The 10,167-nt window shown below is 46.9% G+C and overlaps 1 protein-coding gene across 1 annotated transcript; it reads right to left on the bottom strand.

The window, feature by feature from the left end:
- Positions 1–1,118: 1,118 nt before the first annotated feature.
- Positions 1,119–2,856, bottom strand: LOC130301260 (serine/threonine-protein kinase fray2-like; the record flags this gene model as incomplete). The annotated part of the gene is made up of 3 exons (XM_056551611.1): positions 1,119–1,166; positions 1,614–1,697; positions 2,676–2,856. Coding segments are annotated over 3 exons (313 nt in total), but the record flags the coding sequence as incomplete, so codon positions are not given.
- Between the last annotated feature and the right edge of the window lie 7,311 nt (positions 2,857–10,167).

The following is a 10,167-nucleotide window of genomic DNA, read 5'->3' as shown; positions in this document are numbered from 1 at the left end:
GTGTCCTGTGACCTACTAGTGTCCTGTGTCCTACTAGAGTCCTGTGTCCTACTAGAGTCCTGTGTCCTACTAGAGTCCTGTGTCCTACTAGTGTCCTGTGTCCTATTAGAGTCCTGTGCCCTGCTAGAGTCCTGTGCCCGGCTAGAGTCCTGTGACCTACTAGTGTCCTGTGCCGTACTAGAGTCCTGTGTCCTACTAGAGTCCTGTGCCCTACTAGAGTCCTGTGCCCTGCTAGAGTCCTGTGCCCTACTAGAGTCCTGTGTCCTACTAGAGTCCTGTGCCCTACTAGAGTCCTGTGCCCTACTAGAGTCCTGTGTCCTACTAGAGTCCTGTGCCCTACTAGAGTCCTGTGCCCTACTAGAGTCCTGTGCCCTACTAGAGTCCTGTGTCCTACTAGAGTCCTGTGTCCTACTAGAGTCCTGTGCCCTACTAGAGTCCTGTGTCCTACTAGAGTCCTGTGCCCTACTAGAGTCCTGTGTCCTACGAGAGTCCAGTGTCCTACTAGAGTCCAGTGTCCTACTAGAGTCCTGTGCCCTACTAGAGTCCTGTGCCCTACTAGAGTCCTGTGTCCTACTAGAGTCCAGTGTCCTACTAGTGTCCTGTGTCCTACTAGAGTCCAGTGTCCTGCTAGAGTCCAGTGTCCTACTAGTGTCCTGTGTCCTACTAGAGTCCAGTGTCCTGCTAGAGTCCTGTGCCCTGCTAGAGTCCTGTGCCCTACTAGAGTCCTGTGCCCTACTAGAGTCCTGTGCCCTGCTAGAGTCCTGTGCCCTACTAGAGTCCTGTGCCCTACTAGAGTCCTGTGTCCTACTAGAGTCCTGTGCCCTACTAGAGTCCTGTGCCCTACTAGAGTCCTTTGCCCTACTAGAGTCCAGTGTCCTACTAGAGTCCTGTGCCCTACTAGAGTCCTGTGCCCTACTAGAGTCCTGTGTCCTACTAGAGTCCTGTGCCATACTAGAGTCCTGTGTCCTACTAGAGTCCTGTGCCCTACTAGAGTCCTATGCCCTACTAGAGTCCTGTGCCCTACTAGAGTCCTGTGTCCTACTAGAGTCCTGTGTCCTACTAGAGTCCTGTGCCCTACTAGAGTCCTGTGCCCTACTAGAGTCCTGTGCCCTACTAGAGTCCTGTGCCCTACTAGAGTCCTGTGTCCTACTAGAGTCCTGTGTCCTACTAGAGTCCTGTGCCCTACTAGAGTCCTGTGCCCTACAAGAGTCCTGTGCCCTACTAGAGTCCAGTGTCCTACTAGAGTCCCGTGCCCTACTAGAGTCCTGTGCCCTACTAGAGTCCTGTGTCCTACTAGAGTCCTGTGTCCTACGAGAGTCCTGTGTCCTACGAGAGTCCAGTGTCCTACTAGAGTCATGTGCCCTACTAGAGTCCTGTGCCCTACTAGAGTCCTATGCCCTACTAGAGTCCTGTGTCCTGCTAGAATCTTGTGCCCTGCTAGAGTCCTGTGTCCTACTAGAGTCCTGTGCCCTACTAGAGTCCTGTGCCCTACTAGAGTCCTGTGCCCGGCTAGAGTCCTGTGACCTACTAGAGTCCTGTGCCCTACTAGAGTCCTGTGCCCTGCTAGAGTCCTGTGCCCTACTAGAGTCCTGTGCCTGGCTAGAGTCCTGTGCCCTACTAGAGTCCTGTGCCCGGCTAGAGTCCTGTGACCTGCTAGTGTCCTGTGACCTACTAGTGTCCTGTGTCCTACTAGAGTCCTGTGTCCTACTAGAGTCCTGTGTCCTACTAGAGTCCTGTGTTCAACTAGAGTCCTGTGCCCTACTAGAGTCCTGTGTCCTACTAGAGTCCTGTGTCCTACTAGTGTCCTGTGTCCTATTAGAGTCCTGTGCCCTGCTAGAGTCCTGTGCCCGGCTAGAGTCCTGTGCCCTGCTAGAGTCCTGTGACCTACTAGTGTCCTGTGTCCTACTAGAGTCCTGTGTCCTACTAGAGTCCTGTGTCCTACGAGAGTCCTGTGTTCTACTAGAGTCCTGTGCCCTACTAGAGTCCTGTGCCCGGCTAGAGTCCTGTGACCTACTAGAGTCCTGTGCCCTACTAGAGTCCTGTGCCCTGCTAGAGTCCTGTGCCCTACTAGAGTCCTGTGCCTGGCTAGAGTCCTGTGCCCTACTAGAGTCCTGTGCCCGGCTAGAGTCCTGTGACCTGCTAGTGTCCTGTGACCTACTAGTGTCCTGTGTCCTACTAGAGTCCTGTGTCCTACTAGAGTCCTGTGTCCTACTAGAGTCCTGTGTTCAACTAGAGTCCTGTGCCCTACTAGAGTCCTGTGTCCTACTAGAGTCCTGTGTCCTACTAGTGTCCTGTGTCCTATTAGAGTCCTGTGCCCTGCTAGAGTCCTGTGCCCGGCTAGAGTCCTGTGCCCTGCTAGAGTCCTGTGACCTACTAGTGTCCTGTGTCCTACTAGAGTCCTGTGCCATACTAGAGTCCTGTGTCCTACTAGAGTCCTGTGCCCTACTAGAGTCCTGTTCCCTACTAGAGTCCTGTGCCCTACTAGAGTCCTGTGCCCTACTAGAGTCCTGTGTTCTACTAGAGTCCTGTGCCCTACTAGAGTCCTGTGCCCTACTAGAGCCCTGTGCCCTACTAGAGTCCTGTGTCCTACTAGAGTCCTGTGTCCTACTAGAGTCCTGTGCCCTACTAGAGTCCTGTGCCCTACTAGAGTCCTGTGTCCTACTAGAGTCCTGTGCCCTACTAGAGTCCTGTGTCCTACGAGAGTCCAGTGTCCTACTAGAGTCCAGTGTCCTACTAGAGTCCTGTGCCCTACTAGAGTCCTGTGCCTTACTAGAGTCCTGTGTCCTACTAGAGTCCAGTGTCCTACTAGTGTCCTGTGTCCTACTAGAGTCCAGTGTCCTACTAGTGTCCTGTGTCCTACTAGAGTCCAGTGTCCTGCTAGAGTCCTGTGCCCTGCTAGAGTCCTGTGCCCTGCTAGAGTCCTGTGCCCTACTAGAGTCCTGTGCCCTACTAGAGTCCTGTGTCCTACTAGAGTCCTGTGCCCTACTAGAGTCCTGTGCCCTACTAGAGTCCTTTGCCCTACTAGAGTCCAGTGTCCTACTAGAGTCCTGTGCCCTACTAGAGTCCTGTGCCCTACTAGAGTCCTGTGTCCTACTAGAGTCCTGTGCCATACTAGAGTCCTGTGACCTACTAGAGTCCTGTCCCCTACTAGAGTCCTATGCCCTACTAGAGTCCTGTGCCCTACTAGAGTCCTGTGTCCTACTAGAGTCCTGTGTCCTGCTAGAATATTGTGCCCTGCTAGAGTCCTGTGTCCTACTAGAGTCCTGTGCCCTACTAGAGTCCTGTGCCCTACTAGAGTCCTGTGCCCGGCTAGAGTCCTGTGACCTACTAGAGTTCTGTGCCCTACTAGAGTCCTGTGCCCTGCTAGAGTCCTGTGCCATACTGGAGTCCTGTGCCTGGCTAGAGTCCTGTGCCCTACTAGAGTCCTGTGCCTGGCTAGTGTCCTGTGTCCTACTAGAGTCCTGTGACCTACTAGAGTTCTGTGCCCTACTAGAGTCCTGTGCCCTGCTAGAGTCCTGTGCCATACTGGAGTCCTGTGCCTGGCTAGAGTCCTGTGCCCTACTAGAGTCCTGTGCCTGGCTAGAGTCCTGTGCCCTACTAGAGTCCTGTGCCATACTAGAGTCCTGTGCCTGGCTAGAGTCCTGTGCCCTACTAGAGTCCTGTGCCCGGCTAGTGTCCTGTGACCTACTAGTGTCCTGTGTCCTACTAGAGTCCTGTGTCCTACTAGAGTCCTGTGTCCTACTAGAGTCCTGTGTCCTACTAGTGTCCTGTGTCCTATTAGAGTCCTGTGCCCTGCTAGAGTCCTGTGCCCGGCTAGAGTCCTGTGACCTACTAGTGTCCTGTGCCGTACTAGAGTCCTGTGTCCTACTAGAGTCCTGTGCCCTACTAGAGTCCTGTGCCCTGCTAGAGTCCTGTGCCCTACTAGAGTCCTGTGTCCTACTAGAGTCCTGTGCCCTACTAGAGTCCTGTGCCCTACTAGAGTCCTGTGTCCTACTAGAGTCCTGTGCCCTACTAGAGTCCTGTGCCCTACTAGAGTCCTGTGCCCTACTAGAGTCCTGTGTCCTACTAGAGTCCTGTGTCCTACTAGAGTCCTGTGCCCTACTAGAGTCCTGTGTCCTACTAGAGTCCTGTGCCCTACTAGAGTCCTGTGTCCTACGAGAGTCCAGTGTCCTACTAGAGTCCAGTGTCCTACTAGAGTCCTGTGCCCTACTAGAGTCCTGTGCCCTACTAGAGTCCTGTGTCCTACTAGAGTCCAGTGTCCTACTAGTGTCCTGTGTCCTACTAGAGTCCAGTGTCCTGCTAGAGTCCAGTGTCCTACTAGTGTCCTGTGTCCTACTAGAGTCCAGTGTCCTGCTAGAGTCCTGTGCCCTGCTAGAGTCCTGTGCCCTACTAGAGTCCTGTGCCCTACTAGAGTCCTGTGCCCTGCTAGAGTCCTGTGCCCTACTAGAGTCCTGTGCCCTACTAGAGTCCTGTGTCCTACTAGAGTCCTGTGCCCTACTAGAGTCCTGTGCCCTACTAGAGTCCTTTGCCCTACTAGAGTCCAGTGTCCTACTAGAGTCCTGTGCCCTACTAGAGTCCTGTGCCCTACTAGAGTCCTGTGTCCTACTAGAGTCCTGTGCCATACTAGAGTCCTGTGTCCTACTAGAGTCCTGTGCCCTACTAGAGTCCTATGCCCTACTAGAGTCCTGTGCCCTACTAGAGTCCTGTGTCCTACTAGAGTCCTGTGTCCTACTAGAGTCCTGTGCCCTACTAGAGTCCTGTGCCCTACTAGAGTCCTGTGCCCTACTAGAGTCCTGTGCCCTACTAGAGTCCTGTGTCCTACTAGAGTCCTGTGTCCTACTAGAGTCCTGTGCCCTACTAGAGTCCTGTGCCCTACAAGAGTCCTGTGCCCTACTAGAGTCCAGTGTCCTACTAGAGTCCCGTGCCCTACTAGAGTCCTGTGCCCTACTAGAGTCCTGTGTCCTACTAGAGTCCTGTGTCCTACGAGAGTCCTGTGTCCTACGAGAGTCCAGTGTCCTACTAGAGTCATGTGCCCTACTAGAGTCCTGTGCCCTACTAGAGTCCTATGCCCTACTAGAGTCCTGTGTCCTGCTAGAATCTTGTGCCCTGCTAGAGTCCTGTGTCCTACTAGAGTCCTGTGCCCTACTAGAGTCCTGTGCCCTACTAGAGTCCTGTGCCCGGCTAGAGTCCTGTGACCTACTAGAGTCCTGTGCCCTACTAGAGTCCTGTGCCCTGCTAGAGTCCTGTGCCCTACTAGAGTCCTGTGCCTGGCTAGAGTCCTGTGCCCTACTAGAGTCCTGTGCCCGGCTAGAGTCCTGTGACCTGCTAGTGTCCTGTGACCTACTAGTGTCCTGTGTCCTACTAGAGTCCTGTGTCCTACTAGAGTCCTGTGTCCTACTAGAGTCCTGTGTTCAACTAGAGTCCTGTGCCCTACTAGAGTCCTGTGTCCTACTAGAGTCCTGTGTCCTACTAGTGTCCTGTGTCCTATTAGAGTCCTGTGCCCTGCTAGAGTCCTGTGCCCGGCTAGAGTCCTGTGCCCTGCTAGAGTCCTGTGACCTACTAGTGTCCTGTGTCCTACTAGAGTCCTGTGTCCTACTAGAGTCCTGTGTCCTACGAGAGTCCTGTGTTCTACTAGAGTCCTGTGCCCTACTAGAGTCCTGTGCCCGGCTAGAGTCCTGTGACCTACTAGAGTCCTGTGCCCTACTAGAGTCCTGTGCCCTGCTAGAGTCCTGTGCCCTACTAGAGTCCTGTGCCTGGCTAGAGTCCTGTGCCCTACTAGAGTCCTGTGCCCGGCTAGAGTCCTGTGACCTGCTAGTGTCCTGTGACCTACTAGTGTCCTGTGTCCTACTAGAGTCCTGTGTCCTACTAGAGTCCTGTGTCCTACTAGAGTCCTGTGTTCAACTAGAGTCCTGTGCCCTACTAGAGTCCTGTGTCCTACTAGAGTCCTGTGTCCTACTAGTGTCCTGTGTCCTATTAGAGTCCTGTGCCCTGCTAGAGTCCTGTGCCCGGCTAGAGTCCTGTGCCCTGCTAGAGTCCTGTGACCTACTAGTGTCCTGTGTCCTACTAGAGTCCTGTGTCCTACTAGAGTCCTGTGTCCTACGAGAGTCCTGTGTTCTACTAGAGTCCTGTGCCCTACTAGAGTCCTGTGTCCTACTAGAGTCCTGTGTCCTACTAGAGTCCTGTGCCCTACTAGAGTCCTGTGCCCTGCTAGAGTCCTGTGCCCTACTAGAGTCCTGTGCCCTACTAGAGTCCTGTGCCCTACTAGAGTCCTGTGTCCTACTAGAGTCCTGTGCCCTACTAGAGTCCTGTGACCTACTAGTGTCCTGTGTCCTACTAGAGTCCTGTGTCCTACTAGAGTCCTGTGTCCTACTAGAGTCCTGTGCCCTACTAGAGTCCTGTGCCCTACTAGAGTCCTGTGCCCTACTAGAGTCCTGTATCCTACGAGAGTCCAGTGTCCAACGAGAGTCCTGTGCCCTACTAGAGTCTTGTTTCCTACGAGAGTCCTGTGTCCTACTAGAGTCCTGTGCCCTACTATTGTCCTGTGTCCTACTAGAGTCCTGTGTCCTACTAGAGTCCTGTGCCCTACTAGAGTCCTGTGCCCTACTAGAGTCCTGTGTCCTACTAGAGTCCTGTGTCCTACTAGAGTCCTGTGCCCTGCTAGAGTCTTGTGTCCTACGAGAGCCCTGTGTCCTACTAGAGTCCTGTGCCCTACTAGTGTCCTGTGTCCTACTAGAGTCCTGTGCCCTACTAGAGTCCTGTGCCCTACTAGAGTCCTGTGCCCTACTAGAGTCCTGTGCCCTACTAGAGTCCAGTGCCATACTAGAGTCCAGTGTACTGCTAGAGTCCTGTGCCCTGCTAGAGTCCTGTGCCCTGCTAGAGTCCTGTGCCCTACTAGAGTCCTGTGCCCTACTAGAATCCTGTGCCCTACTAGAGTCCTGTGCCCTACTAGAGTCCTGTGCCCTACTAGAGTCATTTGCCCTACTAAAGTCCTGTGCCCTACTAGAGTCATTTGCCCTACTAGAGTCCAGTGTCCTACTAGAGTCCTGTGCCCTACTAGAGTCCTGTGCCCTACTAGAGTCCTGTGTCCTACTAGAGTCCTGTGCCCTACTAGAGTCCTGTGCCATACTAGAGTCCTGTGTCCTACAAGAGTCCTGTGTCCTTCTAGAGTCCTGTGCCCTACTAGAGTCCTGTGCCCTACTAGAGTCCTTTGTCCTACTAGAGTCCTGTGCCCTACTAGAGTCCTGTGTCCTACTAGAGTCCTGTGCCCTACTAGAGTCCTGTGCCCTACTAGAGTCCTTTGTCCTACTAGAGTCCTGTGCCCTACTAGAGTCCTGTGCCCTACTAGAGTCCTGTGTCCTACTAGAGTCCTGTGCCCTACTAGAGTCCTGTGCCCTACTAGAGTCCTGTGTCCTACTAGAGTCTTTTGTCCTACTAGAGTCTTTTGTCCTACTAGAGTCCAGTGCCCTCCTCGAGTCTATAACGCATGTAGTATATAACACACAGTATATAACACATGTAGTATATAACACACAGTACATAACACACAGTATATAACGCATGTAGTATATAACACACAGTATATAACACATGTAGTATATAACGCATGTAGTATATAACACATAGTATATAACACACAGTATATAACGCATGTAGTATATAACACACAGTATATAACACATGTAGTATATAACACACAGTATATAACACATGTAGTATATAACACACAGTATATAACACATGTAGTATATAACACACAGTATATAACACATGTAGTATATAACACACAGTATATAACGCATGTAGTATATAACACACAGTGTATAACACATGTATTATATAACACACAGTATATAACACATGTAGTATAGAACACACAGTATATAACACATGTAGTATATAACACACAGTATATAACACATGTAGTATATAACACACAGTATATAACACATGTAGTATATAACGCATGTAGTATATAACACACAGTATATAACACACAGTATATAATGCATGTAGTATATAACACACAGTATATAACACATGTAGTATATAACACACAGTATATATAACGCATGTAGTATATAACACACAGTATATAACGCATGTAGTATATAACACACAGTATATAACACACAGTATATAACACATGTAGTATATAACGCATGTAGTATATAACACACAGTATATAACACACAGTATATAACACATGTAGTATATAACACACAGTATATAACACACAGTATATAACACATGTAGTATATAACGCATGTAGTATATAACACACAGTATATAACACACAGTATATAACGCATGTAGTATATAACACACAGTATATAACACACAGTATATAACACACAGTATATAACACATGTAGTATATAACGCATGTAGTATATAACACACAGTATATAACACATGTAGTATATAACACACAGTATATAACACATGTAGTATATAACACACAGTATATAACGCATGTAGTATATAACACACAGTATATAACACATGTAGTATATAACACACAGTATATAACACATGTAGTATATAACACACAGTATATAACGCATGTAGTATATAACACACAGTATATAACACATGTAGTGTATAACACACAGTATATAACACATGTAGTATATAACACACAGTATATAACACATGTAGTATATAACGCATGTAGTATATAACACACAGTATATAACACACAGTATATAACGCATGTAGTATATAACACACAGTATATAACACATGTAGTATATAACGCACACAGTATATAACACATGTAGTATATAACACACAGTATATAACGCATGTAGTATATAACGCACACAGTATATAACACATGTAGTATATAACACACAGTATATAACACATGTAGTATATAACGCACACAGTATATAACACATGTAGTATATAACAGACAGTATATAACGCATGTAGTATATAACAGACAGTATATAACGCATGTAGTATATAACACACAGTATATAACGCATGTAGTATATAACACACAGTATATAACACATGTAGTATATAACACACAGTATATAACACATGTAGTATATAACACACAGTATATAACACATGTAGTATATAACACACAGTATATAACACATGTAGTATATAACACACAGTATATAACACACAGTATATAACACACAGTATATAACACATGTAGTATATAACACACAGTATATAACACATGTAGTATATAACGCATGTAGTATATAACACACAGAATATAACACACAGTATATAACGCATGTAGTATATAACACACAGTATAGAACACATGTAGTATATAACACACAGTATATAACACATGTAGTATATAACACACAGTATATAACGCATGTAGTATATAACACACAGTATATAACACATGTAGTATATAACAGACAGTAAATAATGCATGTATTATATAACACACAGTATATAACACATGTAGTATATAACACACAGTATATAACGCATGTAGTATATAACACACAGTATATAACACACAGTATATAACGCATGTAGTATATAACACACAGTATATAACACATGTAGTATATAACACACAGTATATAACACATGTAGTATATAACGCATGTAGTATATAACACATAGTATATAACACACAGTATATAACGCATGTAGTATATAACACACAGTATATAACACATATAGTATATAACACACAGTATATAACGCATGTAGTATATAACATACAGTATATAACGCATGTAGCATATAACACACAGTGTATAACACATGTATTATATAACACACAGTATATAACGCATGTAGTATATAACATACAGTATATAACACATGTAGTATAGAACACACAGTATATGACGCATGTAGTATATAACACACAGTATATAACGCATGTAGTATATAACACACAGTATATAACACATGTAGTATATAACACACAGTATATAACACATGTAGTATATAACGCATGTAGTATATAACACACAGTATATAACGCATGTAGTATATAACACACAGTATATAACACATGTAGTATATAACACACAGTATATAACACATGTAGTATATAACACACAGTATATAACGCATGTAGTATATAACACACAGTATATAACACATGTAGTATATAACACACAGTATATAACGCATGTAGTATATAACGCACACAGTATATAACACATGTAGTATA

The sequence above is a fragment of the Hyla sarda genome, unplaced genomic scaffold (genome assembly GCF_029499605.1).
Source record: "Hyla sarda isolate aHylSar1 unplaced genomic scaffold, aHylSar1.hap1 scaffold_1115, whole genome shotgun sequence".
Taxonomy (NCBI): Eukaryota; Metazoa; Chordata; class Amphibia; order Anura; family Hylidae; genus Hyla; species Hyla sarda.
This window is presented reverse-complemented; position numbering and strand designations above follow the sequence as displayed.